The sequence below is a fragment of the Vidua chalybeata genome, chromosome 24, assembly GCF_026979565.1.
Source record: "Vidua chalybeata isolate OUT-0048 chromosome 24, bVidCha1 merged haplotype, whole genome shotgun sequence".
Lineage (NCBI taxonomy): Eukaryota > Metazoa > Chordata > Aves > Passeriformes > Viduidae > Vidua > Vidua chalybeata.
Genome location: NC_071553.1, coordinates 1664340 through 1678970, shown reverse-complemented (window position 1 = coordinate 1678970; position 14631 = coordinate 1664340). Strand labels below are relative to the sequence as shown.

General features: G+C 54.9%; 1 protein-coding gene across 2 annotated transcripts in view; it reads left to right on the top strand.

Moving 5' to 3' along the window:
- LOC128799452 (receptor-type tyrosine-protein phosphatase V-like) overlaps window positions 1-6658 on the top strand; it is a 35303-nt gene extending 28645 nt beyond the window's left edge. The window contains exons 33-39 of one of the 2 annotated variants that reach the window (XM_053963881.1): window positions 227-317; window positions 960-1036; window positions 1336-1470; window positions 1961-2083; window positions 2543-2700; window positions 3799-3934; window positions 6113-6658. In XM_053963881.1, the coding sequence (XP_053819856.1) occupies window positions 227-317; window positions 960-1036; window positions 1336-1470; window positions 1961-2083; window positions 2543-2700; window positions 3799-3934; window positions 6113-6172 (780 nt within the window). In that variant the 3' untranslated portion in view covers window positions 6173-6658. Of the gene's footprint in view, window positions 1-226; window positions 318-959; window positions 1037-1335; window positions 1471-1960; window positions 2084-2542; window positions 2701-3798; window positions 3935-6112 lie in introns of those variants that run through there. The other variant, XR_008434728.1, reaches the window with a different exon arrangement.
- The last annotated feature ends 7973 nt before the right edge of the window (window positions 6659-14631 follow it).

The window sequence follows — 14631 nt, the reverse complement described above, 5'->3', positions numbered from 1 at the left end:
TGTCCAGCACCCCCTCCCTCCCAGGTGCCTGCCTGGACAGCAGCAGCAGCCCTCTCCTGCCAGCATGGCACAGCCCTGGCACCCACTGCAGAGCTGCTCTCATGGCCCTCCTGCTCAGGCTGCTGCCATGACCCCTCTGCCGAGCCCAGGTGTCCTCAGGAGGTCCCGGTTCCTCCTGTCCTGACCCTTCCCTCACTGCCTCCTCCACTCTCTCTCACCCTGGCAGGCCCTCCTGGAGGTTGTCAAGGAAGAAGCCAGCTCTGCATCCCCATCTTCAGGCAGCCAGCAGACACGGCCCTCTTCCAGCATCCTGCCGTGTAAGTTCTGTGACACCCTGCATCCTCTTCCCTCCTGTTCCTTCTCCTGCCCCGTGGAGCCAGGCTGGACCAGGGCCAGTAGTCCAGAGCATAGGAAAGTATTTTGAGGCTTTGGTGACTCCCCCAGAAGGTTACCAAGGTGTTTGGGTTGGAGCACGTGGTGCTTGGGACTGGGGTAGGTGGGTTTGCTCAGCCTGGAGAAGGAAAAGGGGAGATCTTATTGCTGTTTTCAGCTACCTGTGGGAAGGCACAGGGAAGACATGGAGTCTCTCAGAGCTGTGGAGGGGCAAGAGACAAGGGGGTGGTTTGGGAGGGTAATCCAGCTCAGGAGAAGGAATAGTGAATTTCCATGGAGATGGTCAAACCCTGGAACAGAGGCCCAGGGGACTTGCAGGGTCTCCATCCTTGGAGAGAGGCAGATCTCCACTGGCTCAGACACTGAGTGACCTGCACTACAGGAGCTTGGGATAGAGACCTGCCTTTGGGAGCCAACATCCACAGGCTGGAGATGAGCACTGCAGAAGGGAGTGTCTTTGCCAAGAAATGGTGAAAGAAGGATTGGATTTGTGTGGCAGTCAGTCTGCAAAACCTGTTTGAGCTCAAGACTGCCTTGAATCCCTCCAGCTTTCACTCGCTTTGCAGATGATCGCTCCAGAGTGAAGTTCTCCCTGCTGGAGCAGGGCCCTCTCTCAGGACTGCTGCAGGTGTGGCGTGTCCCGGTGAGTCTCACCCCCAGCAGCCACACCCTGGGCTGGTCCCCATCCTGGCTGGCTCCTGCACTGCTCCCCTGGTCCCTGTCACTGTGGTCCTGTGTGAAGAGGGGACTGCAGGGACTGAGGACATCCCTTCCCTTCCCTGCCCAGTTTGGGCTGCCCTCACTGTCTCCCTCGGTGCTTTCTCTTCTCTCCTTGCCTCCTGACCTGCTGAGCCCTCTTCTCTTCCTGACCATTCCTGCAACCACCTGGGCCAACAGAGCACCCTCTCCAGCAGGAGAGTGACATTCTCATTCCCCACCCAGGGCTGCAGCTCCAGCAGGGACTACCTGGCTGTCCAGGGCCCCGACAAGCTGACCCTGGAGGACTTCTGGACCCTGGTGTGGGAACAGGATGTTCACACAATCCTAACGCTTCTGCCGTGGCAGGAGAAGGGGGAGGTAAGGCACTGTGCCCACCTGTGCCATGGCAGAGCGGGAATCTGTTCAGTGGAGTTGGAGCTAGCAGAGCTCTCAGCTCTTCACTGCCTCCTGAGTCCTGGGTGCAGAGCCAGCTTAGCTAAAGCTGGACCTTTCTGTGTCCAGGTGCTCCCACAGCTTTTCATGGGAGACAGGCTCTGTCACCCCCTTGCCTGGACTCAGCTGGTGCCCTTCAAGCTGCATCTGTGTGGGACCCAGGGTGTGGACACTGGCTGAGCAGATTCCAGCTCAGAGTTCTGAGCAGAGCTGCCAGGAAGCTCTGGGTTCCCAGATGAGCTGGCTGAACCTGCTGATGTTCCTGGAGCTCCCTCAGGTTTTAGGTGGGGGATGAACTGACATGGAGAGATGCTGGGAGTGCTCTTGGTGCAGCCCCACCACAGACCCCAGAGATGGTGACTGATAAGACAGACAACGACCATCAACAGAAAGCCAAATTCCTTGTTGCACACAGGTGCCAGGTGAGGTGTGCTGGCCCCTGGAAGGAGACTCCCTCTGCACGAAGACACTGACCATCCAGTGTGACCCAGAGAAGCTTGTCTCGGGATGGAGATGTACCCAGCTCAAACTGAAACACGTGTGTGTCCATGGGGCTGTGCTGGCTCCCACCTCCTGGGTGGGGCTGGGTCTGTAGGGGCTGAAGGGTCTGTGGGACTTCTCCAGGCTGCAAGAGCAGAGTGCCAGCAGTCCACAAATGCAGGAGTGAGTCTGGATTGCAACATCCAGAACTAAGTGGACGCAGGAGATACATGGGAGAAGCCCTGGGGGCGGATAGGTCTGTCTGACCTTTTTGAAGTCCCACAGAGTTCTCAGTTCCCTCTCCAGGGGCAAGTCAGGGTGCTGTGGGGAAGGAGAGCAGGTTGCCAGAGGGGGTGGTGGGCAGTGCCCCGGCAGAGATGCCTGGACAGCTTTACAGAATAAGGCAGAAAGCACAGGGAAGCCTCAGAGAGCCTAAGGATGGGAGAACTGGGGCTCCTCTGCATCCAAACTCACCCGTCCCTCCCCAATATCCACGTCAGCTCTTTGTGTCCCACAGGAGAAGAAGGCAAAGGAGAGGCAGGTACAGAGGTTCCTGTACTCGCTCTGGAGCAGCAAGAAGCAGCCTGATGTGCAGAGCCTGGTGGAGCTGCTGGGGGCTGTCAGACGGGGCATGCCCCACCGCAGGAGAGCGGCTCCTGTGCTGCTGCACTGCAGGTACCCCGGGTTGCACCTGCACCCACGAGCCTCCCATGCACTCCCTTGGCATGCCAAAATCTGTCTTGGTTTGAGAAGCCAGGTGTCTGCTAAGGAAGGCAAGAGTCTCCCCTGAAATGGAAAATGCAAACCCCCTCCCTCCAAATTATTATTATTTTGAAATTAAGGGGTTCTCAGGCAAAGATGTGGGAGTAGGAATAACAGTTCATTACTAGGAATATTAAAAATACAAATGCAATAGTACAAAAAAGAAAACAACACTGCCAGAGTCAGAACAGGCCCTGATACCCTGTGTGTCGTTACTGGACACGAAATGAGCACACAGAAGCTTGGTAAGTCCAAAAGAGAAAAAGACCCAGTTTTATTCAAACGTCTGGTGTTTATAGAATTCTAAAGGTGACTGTGGATTGGAGGATGGAATTACCACCTCTCCAACCACACTGGTCCAAAGATCAATCAATCATTTCTCTCTACCCACAGAGAAATATGTAAACTATTCTATTTATATATGAAATTGTGTGGGAACTCTGACTCTTAAATATGTAAACATTATTAGAAGGCTAAAGAAGTTTTATGAGAACTTTAAAACTTTTAAAATAACTATAAAAGAAAACTTAACACTTTTAAAAATCAGGGCAACAGCTGTGGGTCAGGGTGGTGGCAGCAGTCCCATTCCATGGGGGCCCAGCCCTCCTGCAGTGCCAGCTGTGCTTCTGCTGGAGCAGGATCCTGGACAAGGCTGGAGTTTTCCTCTGAAGCTCCAGGGCTGCTGGAGATGGGCCATGCCCTGGGTCCATGGAAGCCAGTGGAAATTCTGAGCCTGGGAGGTCACAGTGCTCTGCCAGGGGCTGGGAGAAGACAGGGCGAACAGGGCTGGGCCAGGGGAGCATGGGTGGAGCAGGCATTCCCAGCTGAGGTGCCCAGGCCATCCCTGGGTAGCTGCAGGGATACTGGGAGCAGCCCTGATATCCTCACTTGCACAGAGAGAGAGCCCACAGTCCCACAGTGCCCACATGGCTCCTCGGACTGGTGCCCTCCTCCAGAGGGGTTCAGCTCAGCTTGGCCTGGCATCAGTGACCCCCCCCTTGTCCCCTGCAGTGGTGACATGAGCCAGATGGGGACCCTGATCTCCCTGGATTGCCTGTTGTACCAGATGAAAGCTGAGAGAACTGTGGACATCTATGGCGTGACCCTCCAGCTGGCCAGAAGCTGCTGCCTCATGACCCCAACTCTGGTAGGTGGGAAGGAGAAGGGGTGGTGGGCAGAGTGCAGCAGAGTCTTCATGCTGACCTGCCTGGTCCTGGTCCTTCATGCCCCTACCCGCTCCTGGTGCTCCCTGCTGCCTGTCCAGCCTCAGCAGGGATTTACTTCATGCTCCTGGCACTGACTTTTCCCAGGCAAGAGTTTTCCATCTCCTCAGTTCTCAGTTAAGATCAGTTAAATGGCACGTGAACTCACAGTAAATCAAAGCTCTCTCCCCATTGTACTCGAGGAAGAGTGGAGCACTGGTGTCACCCTACACAACCTGCTGCTCCCCCTTGGCTGCTGGCCATGGCTGTCAGCCTGGGCACCCGGCACCTGCTGGGTGTCCCCTTGGCCAGCACCTTTCCTGCTACATCCCCCAGACCCAGAGCCTGGTGTCGCAGCTGGGGCTGCCTGCCAGGGGGACAGCGGGACACAGTGCCACATTAGCAGGTGCCCTGTGGGCTGTAGCACTGTCTGATGGGGCCGTTCTGTGCCAGCCCAGCCTTGGTGTGCCAGCCCTGGTGGGTGCTTGTGGCACCAGTGCCTCTGGACATGCTTCAGTTGCTGCAGCTGCTGAGTGAGCTGATGCACAGCCCTGGAAACACTCCCCACGGGGCACAGCAGAACTGGGGAAGATCTCTCCAAGGCTTCCCAGCTGCAGAGCCTCCTTCAAGAAGCTAATTACATTCTTAATTAATGTGAACCATGTGCGTGGTGGGAGCCAGAGCAGGGCAAGGCATCCGCTGCCCCGCTCCGGAGCTGCTTTGTGCTCCCGCAGTGCCCGGCCCTGCAGGGACACAATTCCCCCATAAAGGCACAGCAAGGGCCCATCAAACGCTGCTGTCCTGCTGAAGGGGGGCAGCAGAGGAGCTGCTTCCCCTCAGAGCAGCAGGGCTGCCCTCCAGCCTCCCCCACCCCTCTGGGGGCTTGCCAGCACCCCTTTGTGTCTGGCAGGGTCATCGGCTGCTGTTGTGCTGGAGGCATGGGATTTTTGTGGGGGAAGCAAAGGGGAAGATGAACCTTTGGTGGATATTCAGGGGTAACTGTGGGATGTTAAGCACCACCAGCTCCAGCGTGGTGCATGTCCCAGGGGATGGGCTCTTGCATGTGGCCAGTCACTGAGTGTGCCTGGGCTGCAGTCAGCCCTGGGCTGTCACTGCCCATTTCACAATCAGACCTGACTCATTGCAAACACTCTGTGACCTGGAGCCTGAGCCATTGTGTGATCCTGGCATTCCCTTCCCGGGTCGAGGCTGAGCCCCCAGCACAGGGAGGAGGCTCCTCGTGACTTGTGGCTCAGCCAGCACATTAACGAGCTCTGGGGAATGCTGCTGGGGCCCCTCTGCGAGCCCTAATCCCCCCCTGGCCATGCCACGTGATTCCAACCCACACCATGTGCTGGCTGGCCTTGCCCTCCAGCTCTGTGCCCCGAGTACAACCCCATTTACCTTCCTCACATCTTGCCTACTCAGTCCTGGGTTTGTAGCCTGGTGTCATTTTGGGGCAGCCTGGCATTTGGGCAGAACCTCACATCAAACACACAGGGGACTCGGGACCTCAGAGCCCACGTTTGGACCTGATGGATCAGTTTGGTGATACTAAAAAGAGACAAACACTGCAGCTGGGCTAAACCCACACAGATTTTTCTGTGTGCCTCTGTGAGCCTGCAAGATTGTGCCCTGATCTGCTGTCAGCACCTGACTCTGGTACACTGGGACTACACCAAGGGAAACTCCTGGTCCAGAGGTCGTCCCTCATGGCCCCAGGTCACTGCCAGACCCCAAGGCTCCAGCTCCATGCCCTGCAGCATCGCTGGAGTTGCTCTTGTTTTGGATGCAAAGGCCACAGCACATCCAAAAGCCACTGGGGCCCTTGGAGGGGAAGCCAAATGAAATTGTTCATCTGCAGCTTGGGTGGGATGTTCCTCTCAGCCCCATCATGGGGAGATGAGGAAGGGGAAACAAACATGGTATAACAGGCTTGATTCTTCCTTTCTGGGTGACTGTGGTGACACAGTATCACCATGGACCTCTGGGGAGAGCAAATCCTGCTCTGTTACCAGACACTGTTCCTTAATTAGGGTTTTTTAAAGCAAACTGAAAGGTTAATGTGTGACCTGGAGGTCTCTGTCAGAAACCTGACTCTGCCCCCCCTTTCTCTCTTGCAGGACCAGTACGTGCTCCTGTACACCTGCATCCAGGACATCATTGCTCAGAACCAGCCCTGACAGCACCTGGCCCTTCCTGGCACCTTCTGCCTCCCCCTGCAGGGTCCTGTACAGAGCTGGGCACTGGTGAGGGCACCGTGGGACTCCTGAGGGACAGAGGGAGCCCTGCAGGAGCGGTGACCTCCCTGGGCAGTGTCCCCAGCGTGGTGTCAGCTGTGACTTGGGGTGTCCTGGACACACGCACAGCGTCCTGCCACGCACCACTGCAGCCTCTCAGTGCACACACAGTGAGGGGCTGGGCAGGATCTCTCTTCTGGAGATCTCCTGAGATTTCTGGTGCCTGGAGGGTTCTCTACCCCTTCAGTACACACTGTGGGGCTCTGCAGTGCCTCTGAGCCCAGCACGAGTGTGGAGCACTGGTCTGCAGTGCCCGTGGGCTCTGCTGTGTGGAAGTCTCAGATGTGCTGTGGGCAGAGCACTGTGGGAGCTGCCTTGTCTCAGCTGGGACGGTCTTAGGTACAAACAATAAAGAGCTCTAGGAAAGAGTGTGCTTGTAAGGGGGGCTTGGCTTTTGAGGGCTCCAGCTGATGTGAAGGCTACAGCGTAGCAGCTGTTCCCAAAAGGGCAGCTGTGTCCCCAGCCATGGGACACAGCAGTGTCCCTTGGGCACTCCAGATGCTGCAGTCCATGGCACAGCAGCTTCTGGTTACTCTCATCTGCTCCTTCCCCTGAGGCAACACTTGTGCAGTGAATGTCCAGCCCACCCAGACACATTTTCAGATGAAGCCTGGGCTCAAAGTTGTGAACCTGCTGGGTTCACACAGCACCAAGGAACAGGGCAAAGCCACCTGGTTCAGCTGGCATACTGGTAAGCAGCTGGCAGCCTCAGCAGTCCTGCAGCCCTGGGAACTGGGTTGTCCATGCAGGGACATGGCTGCTCTGCAAGCTGGGGTGGCCATGCACAAGCTGAAATCACAAGAAGCAATCCGGTTCACTGAGCTGCAAGTGAAGGACAGAAGGAAGAGTTAAAGATGGTTTCACAAGCATATTCCTCATGTAGAAAAAACTGCATCTGGGACCCTGTTTATCTTTCTTCTCCCCTTCGGGCAGGTGGGGTTGTAGTGCAGTCTCAGAGCAGTGACCCTGTCCCAGTGTGGCCCACGCTCCTGCCCACTATTCCATGTCCTGTGGCAGCTGCCTTGGGGTGGGGTGAGGAGATATAACAGGTATGGTAAGGGGCTCCCAAGACCTGTTCTGAGGAGCAGAGAGCCCCAGGTGGGGGACTGAGTTGGCCACTCCTCCTCATGCCCCTGTGACTCCACTAGAAGCTGCTTCTTCCAAAACAAGGATCTGCACCCCAGGATGGGACAGCCAGGGCACCTCAGCATCAACCATCCCAGCCCTGGGATGAGGCCTCTTTTGCAGCTGGGTATCCTTTTCCCCTCTCCTAAATCAGGTTTCTCTTTGACCTGCAGTCCCACGTGCCTCCTGCTCCCACCCTGCAGCACCCAGCAGTGCTGTGCAGCCCCAGCCAGCTGTCCTGCCTGGTGTCCCCTGCACCACTGCCCAGCTGTGGCCACGGGCAGGGCACAGCTGGCAGGGAGCAGTGTCTCCCTGCACACAGGACACCTTCTGTGCTGCAGGCAGAGCTGCTCAGTCCCCTGTGCCTCCAGGTATTCCCTGCTTGCTCCCAGCTCCAAGCTGCAGCGTTCCTGGCCTGGGGGAAACCCAGGTAGTGCAGAGCCATGGCCCCATAGAGGGCTCGATTTCCTCCCACGCTGCACATGCTGTGTGTGCAGTGCTGCCTTCAGCACAGCCCAGACCATCCTGAGTTGCCCATGGGCACCCTCAATCCTCCTGACCTGCATTGTTCTGGATGCAGTTGCTGCTTGGAAATGTTTCCGTGTCGCTACATCTTTGTGCCAGGGTCACCCACCCGTGTGATGTGCCCGTCACTCGCCGCTCAGCCTGCACAAGTGACCATCCATGACTTGTTACACTGCTATTCCTGGTGAGATGCCAACATGCCAGGGGCTCTCCAGGAGGATCAGTGAATGCTCCCAACATGAAAAGGCCTTGTGAAGCTCAGTGGATGTTCTCATGTGCACAAAAGGATTTATGATGTTGCCTTGGGAGGAGCCAAGCCCTCGCCCTTGCTCACAGGGAGCCTGATGGCTTTATGACTTTTATGTAACCAGTAAGTCCTGAAGCACACTGGTGCTGTGGAATGAGGGTCACAAAAGGGAAATGTTTCCACAGCCAGGATCAGTGGCATTGGGCTGTTGGCTGCACACGAGGTGCCTGTGCTCTGCGGCAGCAGCACCTGCCACGTGTGTCTGGGCCACCACGGGAGGACACCAGGGCACACTGGACAGTAACATCGAGCAAGCAAGCTGTAAAGTCAAACCTGGTCCAAATCTCCAAGGTGTGTGTAGAGATGAGGTTTGGCATCACTCTGTACTCAACACAGACAAACCTTTGCACCTGTATGTCCCTGCATGGGTTATGATGTTAAAATTCTTCATGTTCATTGTCTCAGAGGATTTCAAGATCTGTGGAGTGCCCTACATGCAAAGCAGGGCCAGTCCCAGTGGCAGTGAGGTCGCCATGGGCTAGCAGGAGCCTTGTGAGGGGCACAGAAGAAGGCTGACCGGGGGTTTAGTCTCTTGTGCTGCTGGCTGCCTCCCCTGCATGGGCATTGTCCCTCTTGGCTCTGCATCACCCCTCAGGAGCCCAGGGTTCTTCAGGGACAAGTCCTCCCTTGCTCCCACGTGTCAGGGTGCTGCTGCAGCCCAGCCAGGACTGCCTCCTCCAAAATGGACAGCTGCCAGGGGTGAGGAGGGGCAGGAAACCCCCAGCCTCTCTCTGCTGCTCTCCCACAGTCAGAACTACCCTGTGGTGCTCAGAGTCATCATGGCTTGGGCTTGCTCAAAGCCATCTTCTGTGAGGAGGGGCTCTGGGTCTGGCTCCACAGCTGATGGCAGAGGAGGGAGGCCTCACAATGGGACAGAATTGTTTCCATGGAGAAGAACAGAACACCATCCACGTGGGACAACCTGGCCACACCCCAGGCCATGCTCTGATGGCAGTGACCAAGCAAGGGCTGGGGTGAGTTCTGCTGGCACCTGCTCTCATCCTGGAGCTCGGCACAGCACATGACTGTCCATCCTCCTCAGTGGATGGGCAGGGCACCAGGAACCTTCCACAGTCCCTTGGGGAAGTGCCCCTGGATCTCCTGTGTGTCTGTGCACAGAGACAGCAGCCCCAGGACACGGCACAGGGCTGTCACCCACAGCTGGTGGCACAGAGCTGCCAGGGCACTGGCCCTGAGACATAAGGAGGGAAGTTAAAGCCGTGGTGGGGGATCCATGGTGCTGCCCACAGAGCTTCCATAAGTGCAGAGTGAGTGGTGCCTCAGCCCTCACACCTGGCTAACACAGCAGCCAAGGAGAGCCTGCAGACATCTGCACTAAAGCACAGCTCCTCCAGCAGCTGTGGTGGGAGCTCCTCTGTCCTAGTTGAGACAGAGACAATACAAAGCAACACACTCCATTTTCAGAAGGCCTCAAACTGTTTTTATTCTAGCATGCATGCATTTTATGCATTCTTACAAAGCTCCTCGTTGGTCACAAGGGACAAGCAAAGTGCTTATTGGAATAGGCAGTTGCAGGTTTCTCTGATTTATCCTTTCTTTCTTGGTTTCCATGTCAATGACCTTGCTAGAAAATTCTTTCAGGGGTAAACATGGATCCTCTTCTCAAACTTATCTCTGGCTGACAGATCCGCTGTAAAACCTTTTCCACACTCCTCATCTCCAGGACGGGCATGGGACAGGGATTTGTCACACAAACTGGCCTGCAGGTTCTGCCCAGTGAGCACACCACGGCTGTGACAGCCACCCAGTGTGTCTGTGGCACAGCCCGCTGCTCCGTGCTTCATGTCCTGCCTGACAGAAGGCCAAGCTGGTGATGATGAATTTATGAATTTCTGACCTCCCACCCAGTGCTGCAGTGGAGTCTGGAGCTGCAGATGCTTACAGAGGGTGTTGTGGGAGCTGTGGTTTGGATGAATAATTTTCCAGCCCTGCAGCTCAAGAGCCATGAAACCCAGAGGGGGAGAGAAAGACAACAGAGCACTAAAACAAAACAAGCCTCTGGCTTGAGCTGCCTAGTGAGTTCTGGGCCATGCCATGTTGTTCTTCATGTTTATCCTGCTCCAGATGAGCAGCATCCAACCATCGCCCTCCTCCACCAGCCCCGGTGCAGGGGTCAAAAGATGGGAGATGATCAAGATCTTGCCTGTTTGGACCCCACTTCCTACTCCCTGTCCCCCTTTTCCTTGGCTGCCACAGCAGGGGCAGACTGGGTTGCTATTGCCAAGGGACAGGAGATAACCCCCTCAGAGCTGGGGTGCACAGCCGTGGGAGCCTGACAGAGGCTGCTGGAGCACCACAGCTCCTTGATCCCACAGCTTCTCCTGCACTGAACCTCTACCCCAGGCTTTCCCCAGGGCACAGAGTCCAGCTTCTCCACATCTTTGCACAACACAGTAATGGGCCCCTGCTCCCAGCACAGGGAGCCCATTTCACCCTGGCACGTCCCCAGCTGGACACCTGCATGGAATCAGGTGCTGGCACCAGTCCTGGCATGGAACAACCACTGCCCACCACCTCTTCCACCTGAGCTGCACCAGACCAGGAGCAGCAGGACTGCAACCAATGCCCCCAGGATCTCCTGCATCCTCCACCATCAGCTGCTGATGTTGGCCACCTCCTGGTGAGCAGAAGTGCTGGGGCCAGCACAGATTGAAGGTGGGTCTGAACTGGAAGGGGAATTCCCAGAATCAGAGGGTTGGAAGGGACCTCTGCAGTCCAACCCCCCTGCCAAGGCAGGATCACCTGGAGCAGTGACACAGGAACACGTCCAGGGGGGGTTGAACGTCTCCAAAGGGAGAATTCACCCAGGGACCTCCCTGGGAAACTGCTCCAGTGCTCTGCCACCCTAAATGTGCAGAAGTTCTTCCTCGTGTTGAGGTGGAATTTCTTTTGTCTTAGTTTATTGCTCCAGGGACAGGTAAGTAGTACTGGAGCTGAGGGTCCCTCCTCAACACGTGCAAGGTTTGCTATGGCTGTGGCTCCCTGCCCCAGCTGAGGGGCAGGTGCTCCAAAAGAAAGGTCTTCAAGCATGTAGGACTCTGGACCAGGGCTCTGGTTCACCTAACAGGTCTCCTACCTGCTTCTGCACCTCTGTCCCTCTTCTCTGCAGGGCAGGGAGCCACAGGTCTGCCCCTTTTTGCCAGCAGTGCCTCCCAGAGCCAGGGGTTAAAGCGCACCTGGAGGTGGTGCTGCTGTGTGCCCTGGGCATCAGGCTGGAACATCCTTCCCTGTGTGACCTCCAGGCACTGTCAGGAAGCACGGACACCTGGCCCTGCCCTTCCCCTGCCCCAGCTGGAGCCACGTGCTGGGCACTGGGGCCTTCTGCTGTTTGCAAGTGTTTGCTGTGACATTTTGGAAAGCCTCTGGGAGTCCTTGCTGGGCCCAGACTCACTCAGAGCCTGACAGAGCTGTGCCAGCCTTTGGATGGCCCTGATGGGAGTGGGGTCTCCAGGAATATTCCTCTGTCCTTTGCTCTGCCCCTGACCTTGGCTGGCACCACAGGGTGTGGCTGGGCTCATAGACACATCCAAATTACCAGACCCCTGGATCCTGCTCCATCTCTGCTGGTTTGGATCACATACAAACATAAATTACACAAAAATTCCAACTTACACCTAATGCCTTATGTTACATCCACAAAAAACTAAACTTTAAGTTTCTTTATAAGTATAAAAATCAGTAGTGTTATAAAATTCTTTATTAGAGCATAGCTTAAAATATATAAAGTTCAATCAAATATTATACTTTTACTTTTTTATTTTATTTACTTTTAATTATATAACTTTACCAGTAAGTCAACCAAAACCCAATATTTAAGTAACCTTAACCAATATATCAAACTTAGATACCATTTGTTGGACTGCTCCCCCTGGAACCTAAAGGATCAGCTTCAAGAGGAGCCAGGGATGATAACTGTGAGGAGTCAAGGGAGATCATGTCCCAGGAGTGAGTGTCCCCTCCCAGAGATGTCAGATGAGGTGGATGAGTGAATGCCACAGCACACATGGGCCAGTCCTGGTGATGCTTATGTTTTCTCTGGTGTCCCTGTGCCCTGTGATCCTGCCCAGGGCTCTCTGCATCCCCTCCTGCCCCTGCAAGCTCTTCTGGAGGGAGGGACTCCCTGCTGTCCTCCCCAGTGTGTGGCACAGCTTTGGTTTGTGAGAAACGACCCTCACTTTTAAAATGCTAAAGGTTTATTAAGCCTTAACAAAAATACAACAAGAGGACTAAATAAGGAAAAATTACAGCGCTGGGAGCCCCCGTGACTACCAGCCACGTGCTCATCTTCAAAATGGATTTATCTCCAGCCCCTCCTAGAGTGCTGTCAGTGACCCTCCCTTGCTGCCCAGGGGTGCAGATCACTTCCTTACACCTCGGTTGGAGCTCAGGTGTTGCCACAGTAACGAGCCAACCCTCCCAAATGCCCCGAGTACCGAGGCCATCCCATGATAACAACGAGGGGAGGACACATTCCAGTAACACAACTCTGCGTGTACAAAACTTCTCTTAACACACACACAATGTTCACCCCTCATTGTGAGAGCCAAGCATCTCACTGCTCATCTGTAACAAGTGAGTCCCTGCTGCACCTTGGCAGTGAAACACAGCCAGCATCACCCAGGGCTGCACTATGGACTGCTTGTCCTTGGAAGTCAACAGCCAAACTGGGATCCTGCTGGGCTGATCCAGAACCCTATAAAATCTGGAAAGAAATGAAAAGAGGCCAAAAGCAGTTGCCCCATGGGAGCAGGGCAGGAGACACACTTGTGGGGCCATGTCAGACCCCTGCTGCAGACAGAAGCAAACAGCCTCCAGCACTCTGACTCAGCTGGCACTGCCGGTGTGCAGCTCGGGAAGGAGCTCAGCTGGATGTCCAGGGCATTGGCATCACCTTTGAGGAGCAGCATCCCCTCCCTCCACTCCGCAGGGAGCACTGCTGAGTGACAGAGCCGAGCTCCAGCCAGCTGCTGCCCCGGGGCCCACCGAGATCCTGTGGCTCTGCAGGAGGGACACCAGCACTGCTCTTCAGGGTCCTGCCCCAGCTACTGCCCCAACTCTGTCAGCCTTTGAATGCCTCCAGCTCCAGAAAGCCTTGCCAGGCACAATCCTCAGGCCAAAGCCTGTTTGGAATCTCATTTCTGGCCCCAGAGAGGATCTGGCCAGCGCTGGTACTGAGGTCCTGGCCCTCCTCAGGTGCAATCCAGAGCCAGACCCTTGCAGCGTGTGCTGCTGTGAGGAACGCAGCCCAGCCCCACCACCCCTGGCCCCTCTGTGCCCCTGGCCAGCTGAGGCCTTGGCTCTGCTTGCAGCTCACGAGAACTGGACCTTGTTCTCCACTTATGTTCTATTCTAAATTTCCCCAACATTTTTTTTAATTCCTGCTTTTAAGCAAGCTGTAGGAAGACCTGTCAGTGTGGAGGCAGCAGGAGAAGCATCACTTGGGATGTTATCTGCCACTGAGAGGTGGCAAAAAATAAAATTTATTTAAAAAATAAATTTTTAAAAATTTACCAAAAAAAAACTTTTAAATGTACCAAAAAAATTATTTAAAAATATTTTAAAACAAGGCATGGATTAATCCATTAAGAGATTCACAATAACTACCCAGGAATTCCAGTGATATTATAAAGTACTATTCAGCATTTTAAAATTTCTGTTATTTTCTTATAAGTTAACAATAAAAATGAGGGTGCACTAGAACTGTACTGAAGCGTATGCTTTCAATCTTTTCTAAAATCAGATTGCAGTTGAATTGTAAGGCTTCAGACTTGTGATTGTTAAAGATGCATTGGTTCTCTGAAGGTGTTTTGGCAGCTCCTGGCTGTCTTTGATGAAAGTTTCCACACCTCCTATGCTGTCTCAGTGAAACTTTCTCAGGTGAGTAGAAAGAAAGCAAAAGGGAAGGATCTTCACGCACACCATGAGACAATTCAAGTTTGTGAAATGCTGCGAACTTTGAAAAGTTGTCACGCTCGGGAATCCCACTCAGTGTTTGGTGCCAAGGGTGCCCGCTCCATCCTTTAACAGCAGCACGAGGGTGCCGGGCCCCGGGGAGCCGAGGGCGGCTGGGGCAGCGCTCTCCCCTCGCAGACCTCTCGCTGCCGCTAGAGGACAACACACAAACACGGCTGAGCTGCGGGAAAACATCACACCCCGAGCTGCACCGGGAGCTCCGCTGTGGTGGCGCAGCTCGCACTGCACCCACTGAGCTGCAGCTTCAGCAGGGCTGGAAATTACACTTCCACCCCCGAGGGGCTTATTCAGAAATTTCAGGTTTGCCATGTGTAGTGGTTTTGGTTTGTTAATTTGAGATTTTATTAATTTTGAGATTAATAAACTGGGTTTCTTGGGTTTTGTTGTTTTT